The sequence below is a fragment of the Silene latifolia genome, chromosome 6 (genome assembly GCF_048544455.1).
Source record: "Silene latifolia isolate original U9 population chromosome 6, ASM4854445v1, whole genome shotgun sequence".
NCBI classification, from domain to species: Eukaryota; Viridiplantae; Streptophyta; class Magnoliopsida; order Caryophyllales; family Caryophyllaceae; genus Silene; species Silene latifolia.
The window spans coordinates 79,189,178-79,210,707 of NC_133531.1; the positions used below are offsets into that span (position 1 = coordinate 79,189,178).

The 21,530-nt window shown below is 37.0% G+C and overlaps 2 protein-coding genes across 6 annotated transcripts; both read right to left on the reverse strand.

The window, feature by feature from the left end:
* Positions 1-1,150: 1,150 nt before the first annotated feature.
* LOC141586910 (uncharacterized) lies at positions 1,151-7,830 on the reverse strand. Of its 5 annotated transcripts, none has more exons than XM_074408316.1 (11): positions 7,594-7,830; positions 7,331-7,412; positions 6,899-7,125; positions 6,730-6,796; positions 6,225-6,253; positions 5,925-6,133; positions 5,275-5,393; positions 4,652-4,747; positions 4,492-4,567; positions 3,726-3,879; positions 1,151-1,606 (listed from the first exon to the last, which is right to left on the reverse strand). In XM_074408316.1, the coding sequence occupies exons 3-11, from the start codon at positions 7,112-7,114 to the stop codon at positions 1,469-1,471; spliced, it is 1,104 nt and encodes a 367-aa protein (XP_074264417.1). In that variant the 5' UTR covers positions 7,115-7,125; positions 7,331-7,412; positions 7,594-7,830; the 3' UTR covers positions 1,151-1,468. The 5 variants fall into 5 exon arrangements, 4 of the variants coding, with proteins under 4 accessions (XP_074264417.1, XP_074264415.1, XP_074264418.1 ...); XM_074408314.1 differs by having other exon boundaries at positions 7,321-7,412; XM_074408317.1 differs by adding an exon at positions 3,426-3,489 and having other exon boundaries at positions 7,321-7,830.
* Positions 7,831-9,209: 1,379 nt separating this feature from the next.
* Positions 9,210-15,604, reverse strand: LOC141586911 (F-actin-capping protein subunit beta). Its single transcript, XM_074408318.1, has 8 exons — positions 15,384-15,604; positions 14,094-14,164; positions 13,707-13,820; positions 13,527-13,609; positions 13,297-13,370; positions 13,017-13,136; positions 9,939-10,034; positions 9,210-9,482 (listed from the first exon to the last, which is right to left on the reverse strand). The coding sequence occupies exons 1-8, from the start codon at positions 15,510-15,512 to the stop codon at positions 9,399-9,401; spliced, it is 771 nt and encodes a 256-aa protein (XP_074264419.1). The 5' UTR covers positions 15,513-15,604; the 3' UTR covers positions 9,210-9,398.
* Positions 15,605-21,530: the final 5,926 nt, after the last annotated feature.

The following is a 21,530-nucleotide window of genomic DNA, read 5'->3' on the forward strand; positions in this document are numbered from 1 at the left end:
AGATAGTAATTAATTGGGAGAAATTATTGTGTGGCCCATTGCCCTAAAACTAAGCCGCCAATAGGAAGAATATAAATGCTTTGGCTTTTATAGATAGAGGATATGGACTTTACATGTAAAAAAGAGTCGATTCTATCTCTAAGTCACGGTGCCATGACAATGATAAATTACTCACCGTGACATCCACATGACCCGACGACTTTGCTTGTTAAGCCTGAGTGCCACACTTACTCCTTAAGAACTGAACGGGCCTCTTCAAAAAGAAATTAGTTTTGACTCTTAGGGTGTGTTTGGATTGAGGTATTTGGAGGGAAAAGAAAGGGAGAGAGAGTAGAGGATTTAAAATACTTTGTTTGGATAGCAAATGAGGGTGGAGGGAAATGGAGGGGAAGAGATTTGGAGGAATCTAATTTCCCTCTTCCAAGCCTAATCAAAATCTCTCCACAATAGGCAAGATTTGGAGGGAAATTGTATCCAAACACTCACACTCCATTCCCCCTCCCCTTCCCTTCTCTTCCTTTCCCTTCCCTCCTTCCCCCTCCCCTTCTTTTCCCTCCATTTTTCCTATCCAAACACACCCTTAAACTTTGGTGCGAGAGTGGGTTGAGGAGGTGGGGGGTTGGCAAAGTTGATAGAGGGGAAGCTCCAAGGAGTGGGCAAAGGTGGGCGTTGGTTTTGGTAATGTTGGGGTGTTGCCGGTGGTTTGGATTGGTTGTTGGATTTAAGTAGATCTGACAAATAGAACGGGTCAATTGGGTCGGTCAATTTGGTTTGAGTTTGCAAAAATTCGGGTCAGGTCGAGCCATGTCATTTCGAGCTAAAGTCATTTTTAGGTGGGTACATTCAAGTTATTTGGGGATAACAATCAGACTGGATAATAAACTTTTGAGTCGGCTTGAATAAGTTATGGTCAAATTCGGGCATTTGACTCGAGTTCTAGTCGGGTTATTCAGGTCGAGGCAATTTTGCCAGGTGTTTTCATCTTCTTTGATTCTCACAGTCAAACATATGGATGACATGAAGGATTAACAACAAAGGGTTAACCCTTTTTCATTCCCATCATGTAACCCTTTCTTGAATTTATATATTTCTGTTTCAACTCTTTCATTTATACTCATTGTTGATGACTTGATGTTGATGTTCAAACCCCTCGTGAAGTTCTAGTTATATGGTGTTGAAGTTTGCAGCTATACGAGAAATGATTTTGATACATCAAGACCATAAAAAGTATAATCATCGCCGTATCTCAGCGAATGAACAATTTATCATGAGAAATATAATCGACTAATCGGCCTAATGAAAATCTAATCATGTTGGGCGAAACCATTAACTCCATCGGTTCCCATGCCCCTTGAAAAGTGAGAAAGACGGCCAAAATCAACAAACTTCAACTCTGTATATAGATGACATGAATCAACACTTTAAATCTCAGCCTTGTGTCACAGATAAAACCAAAAGTGGCAATTTTCTAGTAAGAAGACTTCAACTCTGTAAATAGATGACATGAAGTTTCCCACAGTTCCTCCGAAAGCTTAGCATCATATGACAGCGGAGAAGAATTCATGGTTCGACCGTTGCCTCCAAAGAAATACATTCCAGAAGTTCCCTGAGACATCATTTACACTCCGTCAGATTAAACCATAATCTCTCCAGCAGCCAAGCAGTAAAAGTTAAAAGATAAAACTCACTAAGCCGAGAATATGTAATCCACTTTCCAAGTGCATACTAGGCATTTTTTTTAATTTGGTGGAGAGAGCCACAAGGTCAGATTTGATATTGCCGGAAGGAGAGGGATTTGGGGAGAAAGGGACGGAAGGAGAGGGAGGAAACGATTGCTAACTCTCTTCATAAAAAGGCAAAAGTTAGAACTTCATAGCTATTTGGAATCATCTTAATAACAACATCAGTTTCCCCAAGACAAATCTCATAGCGCTAACATCATCCATCATAACTATGCACTCGAAGATAGGCAAATTTACCTAAACTCAATATATCAGCTAGAACGAAACCAAGAACCCTGACAAAATAGAAAGGGTACCTCCCAAGAGTTGCCTCATCAAAATAGCGTGGTTTTCAGTATACTTGTGTGTAGCACACCTCACGAGGACACATGAGATTTTACTGATCTGCTATAATGGAACAGACATTACTCAAATGACGTTTTACTTTCGCACATGAGTCTTCATGCTAATGATGTGGCACTACATCACCCACCCTCTATGTTCAGCTCAAGACAGCAACTAACTACTAGCAAATTTTTCACAATCACAAGCAACAAACTTTGTAGTCAGCCTCCCTCCTCCTGATCCATGTAGCAGACACAATCTTTGATATCCAGAGCATATTGGACAGGACTTCAGAATGGTGTATTGTAACAGTTTAGAGACTGTTGTAACCTTCGCTCATACATATCATAATGCTATTTTGTTGTTGTCAAAAAAAGGACTCCGTAGTCCATACTACATAATAAGTTGCTCCTTCACTTCCACTTTTTGGGTTTTTCCCCTTCCAAATCTCTCTGCAGGGAGGATTTTAGTTACGTTTGTAGGGGGAAAATGGTCATTTTATTTTCCATACAGAAGGTACTAATCAAACAAGGGAAATCATCAATCTTCCCTTTCCATCCAAACAAGGGGATAACGGGGGCTATCACTTAACCACTTTACCAGCGTCTTATTCAATTTTTTGCCTCAGCTGAGCCTACAATTTCTTTTTACTTCCTACGACCACGTCGAGGGTACTGTACATTTTAAAAAAATAAGGGGAGTAAGAGAAGCTACAAAGCTATATCCTTCTAAGATGAAAGAAAAAGACAACACAGTATGATTGAAAATCAACCAGGACCAACTAATTTGTTTGGAGCAGCAGTCGGCAGCAATTTAATACTACAACAGTAACAAAATATTACCTCGATGCCTCCAGGGCTCCCAAAAATGGCAGTCTAAGGACCAGACAATCATATTTTATTTTTGTTTCAACATATAATGAAATGTCGTGTTCCAAAGTTTATATATAATTCCACAACCACACTAACAAAGGGTCTAGTCTGAGGTGAATGTATTTGACTTATCTCACGTACATGCCAAACCAAATAAGAATTAATAGCCTCAGACCCGAGTCTTAGAAATAGGGAAGACTCATGAAGATGATTTGCACTTTGGCGGTTATTTAAGGATCATTGCTCAAAAGCAATTGAAGAAACGTAATTACTTGTGGAGTCTTCATTTGACCTTGTATCAGAGATATTTCCATAGTGTCCTTTTCCATAGTTGGACACCTGGCCCTATATTGACAACATAATTCCCCCTCTATTCATTTGAATTCAAAAATCTCTATTTTGGTACATTTGTACACATCCGCTACTTTTCCCTTTATTGGCAAGAAATAACCCACAAAAATACTCTCACGAGATTGTGGGTGCCGACCTTTCATCACAAATTTTCCATCTCCAAACACTTTGGTCCAGCAGTAAATGGAGTGGATGAGACTCTGCAAGTGAGTGGAGAGTGTATGTTTTATTAATTCATTTAAATTCTTCAACTGGGTTTTTTTTAGAACCACAGGATACTAGAGCAAGAACGCAAAGTTTTATATTGGAGGATATATATGCATACAGCCAAACTATTAATAGTGTATTCATCATAAAACAAAAAAAAAATTAGGGGTTGTAACTGCATTGTAAGCATACTACCGTCCCATTCCTCACTAAAGCAGGAAAAACTTACAGGTGGAGCAAGACAGGCGTCAAGAATTGAGCTGACCCCATCCTTCGGAAATTGCAAGAGCTGCATTAGTTTCAAGACTGAAAATGCTAGTTGGGAAAGGCATGCTGGTACTTCCCTCATGATATTGGTTTTTACCGCTCCAGGGTCAACCACACTAGAAGCAAAGGACAAAGGACAAAAATGAGTAACAGTTAAGAACATTGAGGATAACCTTTGAATTGCCTTGAAGCAGCTAAATTATCTTGAGGTTTATTTTCTTCAAGACAAACTTCCCCAGCTACTAGAAAAGAGAGAGCTTTAAAAAATATACTAAATAATTAGAAACTGACAGTTAATAAATTTCAGTAGCTCTCACTTCATCTAAACCTATGAAGAACAAGAGAGAGCTCAAACAAGTGCATCTATCCCCTCCAGCTAGGAAGCAATAGCACGAAGCAACCCAATCTATGGTCATCCTCCTACGCATAAACGACTTGAGTTTGTTCATCATGGACCATGTAATGCAATTCATCATTACCAAATTTTAAACACCTATTGTAACATGAAGCTGATCAAACTATGCAGCCATCGTTTCCCTAGATTACAGTATGAAGAATCCATCAGGCATCAACTTAAAAGCTCTGTGAATAGCTCTTCTAGCACCTAGACCAAGAAATGAAGTTAATCTCTTCGAGAAAAGAACTATGTCAAATTGTCAATTACCATTTGTTAAGCATAGCATAATTATTTACATCTGTGTTTCATTGGCTGGATTAAGAAATCTTACTTGACCGACAGCTGAGATGCTTTCCCCATGCTAATGATGTCCCGATGAAGCTTATATGAGAACAACAATATGTACACTGCCCATGAAATTACTTTAAATGATGAAGCACTACTCAAATAGATATAAATGTTGGTTTGAAAATGTGTAAGAGATAGCTTACATTTGGAGTATTCATAGATTTGTGCGAATGGATACTTCTTCGAATTCAAAAAGGATTTTCCACAAACAAATTCCTTATGCACCTGTATGCCATTTACTGAACAAACAAATGAGTAAGGAGACGGGTTCAAATTGAACTACTAACCTTTTAACAATGCAAGATAAACGGCCAAACAACCAAATAGGTGGAAAAAAAAAGTAGTGGGCAATTGCCAAATTGGTAAAATAAAAAATAAACTTGTGACTAATTGGTAAAAAACAGCAAGGGATGGTTACATTGGTGAAAAACTGAAAGGGTAGTGACAAATTGGCCAAAAAGTTTCACTTTATTTAATTTTTTATTCTTCCAATTAGATTTGAGAAAAACACCCTTGCCCAAATCGTAGATATATATGGGCAAAACAAAGACAAAGGACCAGGAAATCTACATATATTGTACGAAATCAATTCCTGCCAATCTAAGCCATATCTCCTTTCCCAGCATCATAACAGTTACAGTTACTGACATGGCATAAGATAAACCTGAAGTTTCAAAAAGTTCCACCAAGTACCAAACAGTTTTCACTTTACAGGAAGCAATACGTCAAAATGATATGGAATAGAACAACAAAGTTACGAACGTACCACTTCGATGTGTGAAAGATGATACATTAACTATACGTGATGAAACAGGGCTGCTGAGCAACAAAGGTAGTAAAAGCTGGGTAAGACTGAAAGCACCCATGTAGTTTGTCATCATCATCCTAGAGAAACATGCAAAGTAAAATATGAACACTCTACCAACTAAACATCATCTTCGATAAATTCAGGATTTCAATACTGCAGTCCGAAGACATTAGTTCAGCCTGGATGACATGGAGTAATCAAACATTGTTTTCTGCAGCCACATTTATTGGGTGAGAGCTGAGACTACAACACACTATAGGCCCTATAGCACACTATCCGGAGCTATAATTTGAGTTGTACAACCTATCTCAAAGTAATGATCGATGCTGAGCTGAAAAAAATAACGTTTTTTTTCTATGAATTAAAAAGTTTCGACAATAATGAAAATCAAGTAGGAGAAGCATATTTGCTTTTTTGGGAAAGTAGAGGGGATGCACAGCCGGAGAATTTTTAGTTTTCTCAAGGTTTAGCTTAACCAGTTTGAATCTCTTTAAGATAAGCACAAAAGACATTGATAGCTTGAAATCAAATGCATATTTATTTAGAGTTTCGCAAGTGGGTAACCAGCTGTATACGAACGACAAGGGAGACAAAAGTAACACGCTTACTCATCATAACCATGGGATGTGGCTCTGTATGACGTGGCCAGCAATCCTGCATTATTGATCAACAGTTGAATAGAGGGATGCAGATTCATATCGGAAAGCCATTGTCTTATGGAGTCGCTGAACTTCATAATAGATGAGAAGGATGACAAGTCAACCTCAAAAGCTTCAAGCTGTGCCTTTTCATTAAGCTTACGGATTTCAGCCATAGCCTGCCACACAAAAAAAGGTTGAAGGAGGAAAATTTAACAAAACAAGGAAGCTATAAAAAATGCAAGCAACCTACATCTTCCATAGGCTAACCTTTGACAGCGAATAACCCGACCTTCCAACTGCAAACACAAAGCAGTTCTTACATTAAAAACGCATAATTTTCCCATGTACATGACTGAAAAGGAGCAAGGGTCCTGCAATGCCCCTAACAATAAGTGCAACACAAATACCCCAGGTCTGAGTGACAGGTAAACACTAGCAGAACAATAAGACTTTAATTCATAGTGTATAACTATATACCCTCTATTCCCTCTAATGATGACGAAGTGTTTTGCCTATTAAGAAAGCTCGGGAGACCTAGTACTCTCGTAGAAAACCATAAAATCCATCTGTCGATGCCAAATGACTGAGTATAGTTGTAATTTATGTACAGTAGCTAATGTACATAGAGTAACTCGAATTATACGATTTCGTTCACAAAATAGGCCAAATAACAAAGTCTAGAGTCTTTTACAGAAGCACGAGTCCAACTACAGCAACCAAACACAATCAAGATTCAAGAGTATGTTAACAAAAAAATGAGGATAGTATATACCCAAAATAACAAAGAAACCCTCTTTAGATAGAGCTAGAGCCGCAGCAGCTCCGAGACCTGATGTCGCCTGCAGAAAACATCCCACAAAAATTGGCATTAATGCAAGAACCCGCATAAGCGAATTTACATTGAGAGATTCAGCATACCAAAACACCATAAACTAACTTACACCAGTGACAATGCAAACAGGTCTCTGAGAAGCAGAGATAGCGGTCACTTTTTGGCGGGAATAAACGGCGCATTTTTTACCGAAAAATCGGCCGGCAAAGAAGAGGCGCAAGTATGAAACCAAAAGAGAGAATGTCCAGAGCAGACTCATTCTTAGAAATTGTATGCTGCAAACGAATTTCAGAATTGTGCATATCTCATTCATAGTCATAACCATGAGCTGACAAACTGCAAGTAAGTAACGAAAAACTAATGAGCTCCATGGAAATTATATTTTGTTGGAAGTAATAAAATAAAAAGAAGTATGATTGAAAAAGAAGGGAAGAAATAAAAAAAGTTTGAATACAGTTGGTTGCCTATATAAATAGGTGTGAAGTTTTTTTGAGATGCAATTAATGGGAGATTTGCAGCGAACAAAGGTACCTGACTAAACCTGAGTGATCGTGGGCGATGGAAAGTGGAAAGTGCTGACAACAGCGCAATAATGCAATAGTGCAATACACACACTAAATTCTCTGCAATTACAAAGGCAACTCCGTACTTGTGCAATACACATACAATTCACAACCCATAATTTCCAACATAAAACTCAAGGTTCTCCATTTTAAAAAATGAAACTTTGAGGATCAAGTACCAAAACCTAGTTGTTCGTGGTTGGGGTCGAGAAGCCGTCGACAGTTATTATGGGATCTTTACCTTTGAGTTTCAGTTGATTGGTGGAGGGAGAGAAAGGAGCAAAAGACGGCGATTGGAACGACAATCACGAAGGTGATGATTGATGAGGACGCGAGTTAGTAGGGGTGGTGATATGGTGTTGGTGAGGACGTTGGTTGCAACGGCGGTGGAGAAAGCTACCATAAATTATAAATAGGCATGGGTTGCAGAAGGTGAGGGAGGAGTGAGGACGTGGGTTGAAGATGCAATGAAAGGAGTTTTCATTTTTTTTTTTTTTTTTTTTTTTTTTTTTTTTTTTTTTTCCTTTTCATTGATTATTCTTAGGTTGGGCTAACCTCTTCTATTCGACCCGTTCTATGCTATAAACGGTCTAATAAGAGACTTGATGATGAGCCGGAAATGGATCTCATTTTTATGGATTTAATGGATCTTGGTCGGATATAGCCAATATAATGATATTTAACACGACCGAGAAAACCAAATGCAGACCTGGATCTGGATCTTGTCGTTACGACTCATACCCTATCCATGAACCCATATTTTTTTTTCCTTTCATTTATTTAGGCATTGTTTGGCAAACCGCATAAGCAGATTCATAATAGCAGATAACGGTAGCAGAATACTGTTAGCAGATTGTAGTAATAGCAGGTTTGACTATCAAATTAAATTAGCATAATAAAAAAGGGTGTTTGATAATTAGCAGATTATAGGATAATTAGAACGGTTTCATGAATAATAAATTGAATATACGCTAATACAATATGCTGCTTTCAGTAGCATATTCAAAAACAGTAGATTCCGACATATATGCTATCAGAATATGCCGTTTTCCAAACACATCAAAATAGTAGATTGCTTGATCAATCTATTGATTAGTCCGGAATCTACAAATTTCATTCGAAATGTTATTTACCAAACAGGGCCTTAAATATATAAGAATAACTAAAGTTTATAAAACTCGTATTTTCTTATCTTTTACTTCGTATATATTCAACTCCCGTGTTATTTCACTTATATCATAGGTTATTAACAAATTCACAATATAATTTAAATATTCGAAAAACAACAAATAGTTTTTTAATCACCCAAATACGCAATAATTTGTTACTTTATCATGATAATGTCGAATTGTCGTATTTTATGTCTATACTCATATTAAACATTCTAATGCGGTCTATGTAATTTTAAGAGTTTTTTTGGTCATACATTAAGGCTGATTTAGGGTGTTTCTGTTTTGTGAGCAATTACTCTTTATTTTAACTTTTGGCTTTTAACTACCCTTATCAATTATAATGTACTGTTTTGTGAGTAACTCTGACTTTCTTTATCTCAATTAATGACAATTCCGAGTGGTATTACTTAGATCAATCAAAGTTTCAATGACCCAATATAACTGTAGTATTCGACATTTGTACATGTTTTGACGTCTGTTTTCTTCTGATTGTCTCACTAAGTACCTCGTGATTTGTACATTCAAACAGGCACAGCCGCACAGGCAAACCCCCATAGTTAAAGGCGTATAGCCCGTTGAAAATCCGTACCTCAAGTGAATAGAGTAGAACATCCAAATGTAGCAGGCGAGTTAAACTACATTATAAAGGCATGCAAACTTGCAAACACAATATTAAAAATTCCGGCAAGAGCTCTCTGCAGTAGAGCAAACACCTCATTTGAGGAACATCCATTATCGTCGAGAATTATCACAAGAAAATTATATAACTCGATTAAGCAAATATGGATTACATATGTCACAAACCATCCGATAAATTGGTAAAACACCAGAATATTCAGTCTGTTGTACTTGTAAATATCAAAGGGCATGCCGATCAGCTGTTAGGCAGTTTCATTGACACCACTTCGGCTGGCGGTCGTAGAGTGCAAACCATCTCTCTTGTCTTTCCAAAATACACCTAATTAAATTTTGTGCCAAATAGTAAAGATCAATTTTGAAGGGAATAACAACTTTCCATTTACATTGGATGGAATAAAGCAAAATGCTTTACTACACTAACTTTGCTTCCTTTTATTGTGATATAGCAAGTCGTTCGATGCAATTCTTGATGCAATTTTCATTTTGGGTATCTAGAAACATCCTCACTGTGTTTGGGTAAGATTGCCTACACCCAACGTCCCAACCTCCTACCTCACAATTTGCAGAAATAATTTTTTTTTCCAACTTCATAATATTTTACAACTTCCAAGAAAACACAGCTTGCCATTTCATAATATCATGCCTTGGTTCTCATAGACGTGTAGTACTGTAGTTCGAGGCAGAGGAAGGGTCTACTTGAGATGAGAACAAAATTATGAAGGGATAAGGGTCAACTGGTCAAGAACGAAAGGATAATTTCTCGAACAAAAAGTACCTGATCCAAAGAATTTCTCAGCTTGCCTTCCATTTCTTCAATCATTTTTCCCATGTTACAAAGGTGGCCATCAGCCACAGACAATTGCATGTTCATCTACACATAATGGAGTCAAACAAAAAAAATATTAGAGAACTGAGTGGAGAAAGGATTTTTGCAAAAGATTTAACCCAGTCCGGCTCACGAATTTATTGATAAAACCTGAAAGCTATCTCGTGATCTTACTGAAGACAAATACGCAAAGAAAGTTGAGAGGAGAGGTAACACATGATCATAGAGAAGATCTCATTAGTAGAAAAAAGAGCATATACACAAATGAAAATGAGATTTTTATTCAACGATCTCGTCATACGCTTATGGCGTGTGGTGACACATAAGAAGAATGCCGGTTTTAAATAAAGGTGGATATTAAAGATAGAGGTGACTAGGTGAGGACCGTGAGGTTTAAAGATATAAGGTTTGGGCTTTCAAAATAGGTTGTTACATAATCTGAAACTTCACTCGCTCATCTTGACACCTTATTGGTGTTCTATAAACCTTCTAGGTCTGACCATAAGTTTATGGTAAGGCAATCTCAAAGAAGAGTTTCTCAACAATAAATGATAATGACCTCATTACAGTGTATTTAGCAACTTTACAAATTATATGCCAGTTGCTGAAGTAAAACACAAACACCTGGCAACAAAAACACTGCTTACAAACAGAAAAGGCTGTCAAAATAGTTCTTATGCTCCCTCAAAAAAAAAGGTTGACCACAGGGCCGGCTCAACGGTTTTAAAGAAATGTGAAAAGCTGTAAATTATGCCCTGTATTATTTAAAAGTTCCCTTTATTTTTAAAGAAATTTACATGTCTGAGATTTAAGGCAGGCAACCTTCCTTCCAAATATGAGACAGTCTTAAGTTGATTTTAAGTTACGTACCTAACACCTTCACAATAAGATGGTAGATAATGGTTTAAGTTATAGCCTCACATGAGTGAATGCATGTACAAGAGTAGACCTCTTAAAACCCCACTCCATCACCTTATAAAAAAACACATCCCAGCAACTTCACTTCTAATTTTTGAGCTCCCTCTCTCTTTCTGGGGCTCACCTCCACTCTTCTTCCTCCTCTTGTTTCAAATTTCTCTCTCCCTAAATTCCTCACTAAAGCCTCACATTTCCGCTTTAGCTCTCTTTCACAGCATTTCCGAACTCTTTAGATCTTGTCCTTGATGATTTAATCAAATATACTCTGTCATAGCATCTGCTTCCACATTCAGAATATAATTTTTTCTTCTTTTACCTTTTCTAATCAAGAAATTCAGGCAGGATTTAATTTTCATGGTTGAATAGAGTTTAGAAATTTGACAAGACAGTTTCACAGGTATATTTGTCCTTGTTAAAATTTTACCCCAAAACATTGGTTTCATTCGTTTGTTGACAACTATTTCTGAAATATGAAATCAGACAGTAACTTCTTGAAATTTCAAAAGTAATCTAGTCTTATTATATAGACGAACTTCAAAAGTAATGCTACTAAGTCTGTTTCTGAGCGAAAATGTTTAATTTTTTGGTAGAGTTATACTCCTACTTTAGCTGATTCATTCATTGTCACTTTGTCAGATAAAACAGAACTATATAAGATCTGAGTTGTGTCCTTCCACCAAATTGGTCCAGACCAATCTGATTATCAGTTTTGCAATATGCATCAATTTGAATATTTTTCTCTCTCGATATGATTTCTTGTTTTTATTTTTATGATATGAAAATAAAGCTGCTCCTTGTTTTGACTAAAAACAAAGCATGAAATGGTGCAATGGTAATACCCAACATTCCAATCCAGTTCATACAAATTTTACAGCTCTTTTGATAGGAATATTTGGAGGAAGGTGGGTGAACTGAGGTTGGATGGGACAAAAGGTGGTTTAAAGTGGGGTTTGAGGTGAGTTTGTCATATCTATATGATGGTTTGAAAGCTATATATAATTAACTTGAACAACAACAACATCAACAACAACATCAGAGCCTTAATCCCAAAATGATTTGGGGTCAGCTGACATGAATCATCCTTTAGAACTGTTCATGGGTGAACGCACACCTCAAAAATGCGAAAAAATAGAAAAGAAAAAGTGAAAAACAAAAGGGGAGTAAAACATAATACGAAAGCCAAGTAAACTTATAGGTTTTAAAAACGAAGTCCGGATTTCTTTTATAAAAACTTAGAATTTAAATCGAGAATAAAGATTAAAAACGATTTCGAAAACCGAAATAAAACTTAAGGGTCCAGAATACCTTAAAAGTGAACCAGGTATTAATATATAAGAAGTTGTTGGTAAAAAGTGTAATAAAACCGAAAAGAACAAATAAATTTTAAAAATTAAACAAAAACATTAAATATATCAAATAACGTCAAATTTTAAAAATCCACATGTAATTAACTTGAACACCAGGGTAAAATAAGAATTTTTTTTTTTTTCTTATGATGCCCTGCTATCTATGAGCCAAGAGCAGAGCGTCTCAAATCAGATAATAACCCTCCACAACATGACTAAGACAACCGAGTTTCAGTTCGCACCACTCACTGGACAGCAGATATGATTTTGATTCTAATAAAGTTGAGGGCTGACAGAAAGATATGATTTTTGATTCCTGATGAGCTCACTGCTCATTCTTACAACTTTAGAAGGCAGTGTCTCACGATTTTGGAGGAGCAAAGAGCAGAGTAGTCTTCAATAAATAAATTTATCCAATTACAGTGTTATATACTTAAACTCCCTCCTATTCTACATAACCTTGCCCTTTCCTTTTGGCAAAATATTAAGGAAACACACTACCCCACCATACAATTAAATTTGGACCACACAAACACTTCCCAAAAATAGAAATAGGGAAGGTATTGTGAATAGACGGAAAAGGAAATAGAGAGGGTTATTCAGAATAGGAAGGAGTATATTTTACTACAAGATCTGAAGTCAAAAGACGAAGAACCTCAGTGATTATAGACATCAAAGCAATGAACACAACAGGAAAGACCCGAGTCATGCTAACATAACAAATTGACATTAACTAACTTCAAGCGGGGAAATATCTAAGTACCTGTCTTCTAATAGACCCTGATAAGCTGAATGTCCCACTGGATTCATTACTTGTCGTCAAAGAGAGCATGACAGTGCTGGTTAAACAGTATTTGGCAGTCCCTTCATCCTCAAATGCCACCTAATCACGGATTAAGATAAAAGAATAAGCTGCCCCCATTAACTTGGAAGCTTGAAATGATAAAGAGGGATATCTGATAAGGGCTAGAATGCTATATAGCAAAACCATATTTATCTTAACACTCTTATAAATTATAAGAGAGAAATCAGTAAAGACATGCCTCAATAACATGTATAGCATCCCATTGTCCCTCATGCAGATAGCCTCTTCGTCCATGAGCAGACTTTGAACCATCTGAGCCAAAAAAATGTTCCATTGACCAACAGTGCAATGAAAGATAAGATATTCTCCACGTTGAAAACATACAAAGTTTTGCCGTTTTCTTTTTTCAGATTACGTGACAAGATGTGATACTGAGGGAGAGGGCATCGAAGGAAGCGAAGTGATTACCTTTCTTGATCAAGAAACATGCGACAAACCCTTCATTATCATCCTCCCACATATAAACAGATGAGATCCCGCCTTCATAATACCTAGCAATATGTAGCAAGAGATAAACAAAAAATCCTATAATAATCAGCATATTAACTGAACAACATAACCAAGGACGAGGTAAGTGAAGGACCTCACTGGTCACAATATACAGCGAACACATCATTGGCTTCAGCTTCAAGCTTCCTTAATTCTGGAGAGGGATAAAGGCCGTCCTCCAGAGGTGGTTGGTACTGATTTGTCCATGGAGACCTACATATTCATGTTTCAACTCATCAGCAAGAACGTAAAAGCACTATTATTTGTTGGTGGTGATACTTGATCGCTTGTACTATCAAACTACTATGAACGTTCGCAGACATGTAACTTTAAGTTTGGATAAGAAAAGGAAAGTGGGTGGAGAGGGGAAGCAAATAGAAGATCTTTTAGTTCATCAACAAAAAAGGCACGTACGAAGTCTAAGAGGAAAAAAGACGAGCAATACAAGAGAATTTAGGAACGAAAGCAGACTGTCAAACTTTGTACCTGTAAGAATCAGCATCTCTGTTGTATTCACACAAGATGAACTCTTTACCGCTTATTGAATCACATAGAACCTGTATTGAAGGGCCATAAATTTTACATAATTCCAAACATCATGGACAACCAAACGAATGCAGGTAGAACAGAGAAAGATAAGAGTGATTGAACTTAATACACAATTATTTTCCACAAAACACAATTTCATAGTACAAGCAGATCAAATTGGAAATAAACTGAAATAGTGCAAAGCTTCATACAAGGGAACAGTACCAGATTCCTACAAGTTCCCTGGTAATGGCAGATGTCTCTCAAGTATCACATTAATTAAAGTTCAAGATGAAAATGATGCTGATAATCTCCATAGGTCAAGAAAGTGGACAAGCTTGCTCGATCGCAATGAAGACTAAAAGTAATCTTAGATTCTTAGGTAACCAACTACCCAACCTAAAAGCATAAGGCAGAAGGCAGAAGGTGTCAAACTCTTCAAAGTTGATGATGCATCATGCACTTAGTCGTCCTCAAACATGCACCAAAGGGGGTTAACTAATAACTTAAGATCCAGAAAATATACCCTTTTTCACACAAAATAATACACTCGTACCCGAAAATTATGTTATTCTCTCTGACTCTTCATCTTACCTCGCCCTATCCAGGTTGGACACTCAGGCATGGGTATGACACTTGAAATTTCATTTTAAGCTAAAAACACATGAGGATTATTCTTTTACCAAGTTTTACACTTGGACATGCACCTGTATCATCAGATAGTTTTGCAGGAGCCGGAGTAACATATATCCAACAAATTCAAAACCCCATACGGAAAGAAGACGATAAATCTAGTGTCTAAGAACCTAAAACTCCAGTTATCTGAATGACTCGATAATTTATAACAACTTCTACATAAAACTCGTCAAATTTGTAGAATTCCAATTATCATCTACGGTGAGAAATGTGTGCATTGCCATTTCAACACCAGCAAATGCTCAAATCCTGATCATCGCCAGGAATAAATGATACGGAGTACATAATACCAATCAATCATCACCGTTAGCCAATTCAATAAACCTCAGCGAATCGAAACCCAATTAAAAACAACCCAACAATCAGTTCCACCCAATTGTATACACCCTAGCAAATCGAAACTCCAATTAAAAAACAACCCAACAATCATATGAATAGAAAACGTAATTAAAACTACCCAGAAAGTAAAATCAAATGAAGAATGAACACAAATCATATGAAATAAAATTGGGGAATTTGAGATTTAAAAAAAAAAAAGGAAAGGAAAGGGACCTGAAGGGGTTGATCAACTTGAGAGAGGAGATCAGAGGAATGATGAGGGAGAAGAGATAGAAGTGCAGAAAGAGCTGTGTCTGTGTGTTTCGGATGTATACGTCTCATTAATCCCATCGCTGCCTCCATTTTTGCTCCTTCAACCTCTTTACTCTGTCTAGCCAAGGAGAGTTAATTTCCGTTTTTATAAATTCATTCAATCATCATTTTTTAACTGTTACGGATCCCGCGCCCCCGTCTAGATAGAATTTTTATTTTCTAGGGCAGTAAGCCCGATTTTTTTGAACTAAAATTGTCTGAACTGAATTTAATTGGATTCAATGAAATGAAACTGAATTTAATAGAACTGAATTGAACTTAAATAAACTTATCTAAACTGAACTGAAATGAACTTAAATAATAATAAAAAGATTATACTGATAATAATAATAATAATAATAATAATAATAATAATAATAATAATAATAATAATCTAATAAGATATATAAAAAATAAAATATTAATATAATAATAAATATAGTAATAATAATAATAATTATAATAATAATAATAATAATAATAATATATTAGTAATATAAATAAAAACATTATCAATAATCCCCTATCTACTAAAAGAATAGGTGAAATCACAAATTTCCCTCCAAAAAGCATCTTTTTAAATAAGGAAACTATTGATAATTTAATTGTATTCACTAAATAAGGAAATTAATAATTATAATAATGTATTTCATTATATAATTCTTTTCATTAAAATTAATTTTTTCATCAAATTATATAATTTTCAGTAAACACTAAACTATAATATTTTGATTAAAGTATAAAAATATAAAACTATAAACTATTAAATCTTTTGTTGATTCTATTACTTGAGAATGACATTACTCATACTATGTATAAACAAAACTATATATATCGTTTTGATTACTTTCATAACAAAAAAAATCGAGAAAATGTATAAATTGGAATCATTAGCTTGGTGGTCCATATATTACCGTATCTTTAGGATATATTTTATTACCATATTATAGATATACTCTTGTACTATATATACCCTTCATATGTGATACCGTCGTCAGGTACCAAAAATAAATACCTAGCTACTACTAACAGAAGTCAGCGGTAAGTAGGGTCGATCTCCACAGGGAGGCGGTCACTATCTACTTGTCTATTCGGTCTGTCTAAGTCACAAATTGGGGGTTTTGAGTTGTTTGACTAAACTAAATAAGATAAAGCAAGAGAAATAGAAATGAGAGGAATTAACAAGCAAGGGAGAGAGGACTAGGATTTCGGGTCATCAATGAACGTCAGTCAATCGCAGTTAAGGCCACAGATCAGTCGATGTGTCGGACTAAGGGGAAATGAATATCTCCTTTCGGTCTCAATTCGCCCTAAAATGTTATTAGCTTAACTTTCGCCCTCACTAAACATCATATTGTTCACTGCGGGTCTCACCCCTTCCAACCTTTCGGTCTAGGTCAAGGCTTACCAAAATTAAAAGGCTAATTGCATCGATTCAATCAGCTAGATACAATTAAGGGCAGTGATTAACAACAAAGACTAAAACAACAACGACCAATCTATAAACTCATTAACAATTAACATTCATCCATTGAATCACCTAATCCTAGCAGAGAAATGAGCTAGACATAATAAAAGTAAGAACAAAAGCAAAGGGGAAAGAAATAAACATTAAATAAAATGAGAGAAAAGGGAAAGAGAATGTTACAGTGGAAGAGATTCAAAAAAGAGAGAGAAAATAATATCCAGCAGTAAAACAGTTGACAAGAGAGAGAAGAGAGGAGGATACAAATGACGTCCTACCTTGATTATTATCTAACCTAATAGCGAAATAGAACTAAAAGCCCGAGCCCATGAGAGAAACCACTCGATCGAGTGGTTTAAAACAACTCGATCGAGCAGACTCAAGCTCAAACCACTCGATCGAGTAATTAATCTACTCGATCGAGTAAACCTAAATATGCAACTGTTCGATCGACCATATATTCTATTCGATCGAACCCTTATTCCATCCAGAAGCACTCGATCGACCACAAATGTACTCGATCGAGTGACTTTGACTTCAGCAGCTCACAATTCCGTTAGGTCAGCTTTGACTTGTCCTTTTTAGCTCCCGAAACAGCTTCACGCATCCCAAGACAGCTATAATTCCGCTCCAAATTCACTCTCCCTCCAAATGCATGCTAAACGGACGGTAAACGGCTCGATTTCACTACTTTCTGGTCCATTCCTGCAAATAAGACAAAACAAACCAAAGTAGCATATTCGGGGCATTTCGTAGCATAAAACTGCGATAATAGCATAGAAATACGTGCATAAAAAGGCCTAAAAGGACTATATAAAATGCACGTATCAAATATCCCCAAACCAAACCTTTACTCGTCCTCGAGTAAACTAAATGCAAACTAATGGAACGGAAAAGATAACTCAGAGCTAGCTACAAATGTCCACTTAAACCAATTTAATGCAAGCAGACTAACACTTATAGCAAGGCAGTCAAATGCAAACGAGTTATAGGATGTTTATAATAAAGCTGAACCGTCGACCTTGCAAGACCTTTAATAATGGACTCTCACGGGTCACTCTTCTCTCATGAAGCAAAGGGTGAACATATATATGTAAGAGAGAAATAAAATTAGTCGCTCACCTAGACTACGACCCACATAAACATGCATGCAACTGATATGATAGACAATTCTAGCTACCGTACATACATCCCAACCAAACAAGGTCCGTCACAGCCGAGGGCTTACAAAAATTATGGTAAAGTGAGGCAATGGGTAAGAAAAGGCAAAACATTTATGGAAATGTGGAGGTATAGGCGGCCAAGCTAGTACCTAAACAAAACCATATGACAACATCCATTTCCAACTCAATTATAGAATTAAGCACACATGCCCTTCATTTGGCACAAAACTCACCAAACCGAACTGAAAATACTCCTCAATAAATGTAAATAAAGCATAGGAGCGAAACCGTCTCATCAAACAACATCTTTTTTTCTTTTTTTTTCCTATTTTTTTCGTTTTTTTTTTTTTTTTTTTTTGTTCTTTTCGTTTTTTTTTTCGATTTCTCTTTCTTTTTCTTCTTTTTCTTTTCACGTTTTTTTCATCATCCTCCTTTTCTTCATAAATTACCAACTCCAAATCAGTGGATACAAGCCAAACTCGGCATAATAAAATATATACCGCAAAAACATACACTAAACTAGCTTGACAAGGCAGGCTAAATTTGGAATGTAGCTAAGGGTCAACAGGCAAATTTGGCTATGTGGAGTTAAATGGGTAAAAATGAAAGAAAGGAAAATTGTAAGCACCTCCCTGCATGTGACACCAACCATTAACCCGAATGTATGTAGGCAAAAAGCAATTGAATTTCATATTTGTGCAAATTGATGATACATGTTATGCAAGGAGTAACTACTCACAATCCTACATGAAACTGGTCACAAATGACACCAGTTTATACGGCTCTAAATCTTAGAAATTGTAAGTAGGTTGCCAAAATTTCAGGTCAAGTCTATTCGTTCAGCTAAATTTTAACATTAAATCGTAGATATGCAATAAGACAAAGCTAAAAAGATAATTAGTTTTAGGGTAAATTGATAACTTATACCTATTATAACACCATTTTTCAAATTTTATACCTAGGATAATTTTTTTTCAAAACTTATACCGAAAATCTCTATTTCTTTTATACTTCATACCAAATTTCTAAAATAGACTATTTTACCCTTACTATTACTATTAACATATCAACCACCCATTCCTAACCCCATTAAACCCAACACAAACCACCTATTCTCTAACCACCCTTCATCACCACCAAAATTCGCCGCCGAACGTACCACCCTACTACGTCATCCGCGCTAACACTCACCCAAACCATTCGTGCCATCTTATAACACCTCTACTGCTCGACATCTAGCCATCAATAATGGCGGTCACTCCCATTCCTAAGTCGCCTCCACCACAATCAAATTCCCCTAATTTCATCAAAGACGATCTCGCTTATCCTTTTCTCCACTCAGAGAAACACAACTTTCACTTCAATCCCTAATTCATCTCCACCACAATCAAATTTTCATTCAAAAACGATTACAATTACGTAATCTAATCGTACAGAAACTCTAAATCTGCCACGAGCCTAGGACTTGAATTTCCCACTGCTATAACTTTGCCATGTTGCTCACATCATAAAATTCTCCCTTTTCCTCAGATTATTTATTTCATTTTTCACGAAATTGGGATGTGTATATTTGGTTATTGGTATCATTGCAAGTTTAGTCACCCTAATCTCCGTATTTCCTTAGATTAATTTATTTTATTTTTCAGATTTTAATTATTTATTTGGTTTTATAAGGTGTGGTGTTGGGTGCGGTGGTTGTGGTTGATGGAAGTGGTGACTGTGAGTGGCGGTATTATGGTAATAGAAGATAGTGGGTAGCGATGGCGGAGTTGTGATAAAAGGAATATAAATAACGGTGATGGAGGGCGGGATAGCGATAATGGGTAGCGATGGTGGTCTTGATGTTAAGGGTGATAGAGGGTTGGATAAGGTAAGGTGATGTGGCGATGTCGACACTGGTGGTGATGGTGGTGGTGTTGTTAGGGGAGAAGGTGGTTGAGGGTGGAGTGGGTCTATTCTTGTGGGAAAGGAGAGCAACGTGGATGAGAATTAATGGTGATAAGCTGAAACTAAGGGTAAATTGGTCAATTTTAGTGATTTGGTATTAGGTATGAATGAAATAGAAAGTCTTGGTATAAGTTTTGAAAAAAAGTTGTTCTAGGTATAAAATTTGAAAAAGTGTGTTATTGGAGGTATAAGTTATCAATTTACCCTTAGTTTTATGCAAGGCTTAAGCAAAAGGACAATTATAGTGCAATATCATCATCGAAATCGACCGTTCCGACTCAACCTATATGCTAAAATAAACGTGAATTTTTTTGAATTTTCCGATTTTTTTCAATTTTTTTTTTGAGATTTTGAATTTAAAAAAAAAAAACAACAATGCATACAGAAATTAAACATGATAACAGGAATGCAATAAAAATAATATGCAGACACAGATATGGATGCATAACCTCCCCAAACCAAACCGTACAATGCCCTCATTGTACCTGTTCCGGGTGTAATTCCAGAGCAAGTATAGTTACCACCCGTGGCTTGTTGAATGATGTCTTGAGTTGGATTCTCCCTTGGTCTTAATCGTTCCTCTCGGCCTCACCGCAACAATGAACAGGCGAGGGCTTGGCTTTGTGCCAAGCGTACTCACTCCGACGCCCAAGTCAGTGAACTTAATATGTATAAGTTGTATGCTAATTGGCTAGGAATGTATTGTAGAGAGATAAGGAAGATTATACCAGGTGAATAGTGTATTTAGGTTAAGTTGTGTATTTCTGGATTGGATGGGATCCTTTCCTCAATGAAGGTTGAGGAGTATTTATAGGCTTCACCTTTTGTCACGTAGTGGCCAAGTGGCTAGCAGGTGGAAAGACTGATCTACCCCTCGGCCGAGGGACCTATGGCTGGCCGGCGGGCGCTGGTGACCCGCCGCCGAGGGGTCTTGGATATGAGTACGCGGATATGTGTCCCGGCTGGCAGGTTGTCATGCCGGGACCCAGGTTGGCAGGCCGATGGGCCGCATCGGCTAGGCTATCTAAGTCGTTGACTTGCTGTGGACATCTTTGACCTTGCTCAATATGTTGACTTGGTCAGCGGTGCAGAATATGCCCCATCAATTTGCCCCCAGCGTAGTCTATGCCGTGGTATGGGCTTCGATGTACGTCTGAGCGTATATTCTGCGCAAGTAGGTTGTAGAAAATTTTCCGCACGGCTTCTTCGCGGCGGCTTCTTACGCTCTCTGCCTAGTCTTTCTTAGGCCGTACCATATCCCCCTCCACATGGATGTGTATTGGGCATCCGATGTGGAAAAGAAAGGGACGTTGGCCGAGACCGGGGTTGAGAGGCTAGGTTATTTTTGATTGCCCCTTGCCGGCGGTGTCTAGCTTGGTTGATCATGTGGCCGGCGGAGAATAGGTGCATGGGAATTTGTTTGACGAAGTTGAATAGGCGGAGAGATTTGAATAGGCGTGTTGAAGACGTTTGGTCACTGTTGCATTGATTGAC

Excerpts from the sequence above, each read along its gene's own strand:
- LOC141586910 (XM_074408315.1), bottom strand. The coding sequence starts at position 7,114 with ATGGTTATGACTATGAATGAGATATGCACAATTCTGAAATTCGTTTGC. Across the intron at positions 6,254-6,729 it reads GGGTTTCTTTGTTATTTTGG|TTGGAAGGTCGGGTTATTCG; the intron begins GTATATACTATC and ends TTGTGTTTGCAG. Across the intron at positions 1,607-3,725 it reads ACGCCTGTCTTGCTCCACCT|GGAACTTCTGGAATGTATTT; the intron begins GTAAGTTTTTCC and ends ATGATGTCTCAG.
- LOC141586911 (XM_074408318.1), bottom strand. The coding sequence starts at position 15,512 with ATGGAGGCAGCGATGGGATTAATGAGACGTATACATCCGAAACACACA. Across the intron at positions 14,165-15,383 it reads AAGTTGATCAACCCCTTCAG|GTTCTATGTGATTCAATAAG; the intron begins GTCCCTTTCCTT and ends CCTTCAATACAG. Across the intron at positions 13,137-13,296 it reads ATGCTATACATGTTATTGAG|GTGGCATTTGAGGATGAAGG; the intron begins GCATGTCTTTAC and ends ATCCGTGATTAG.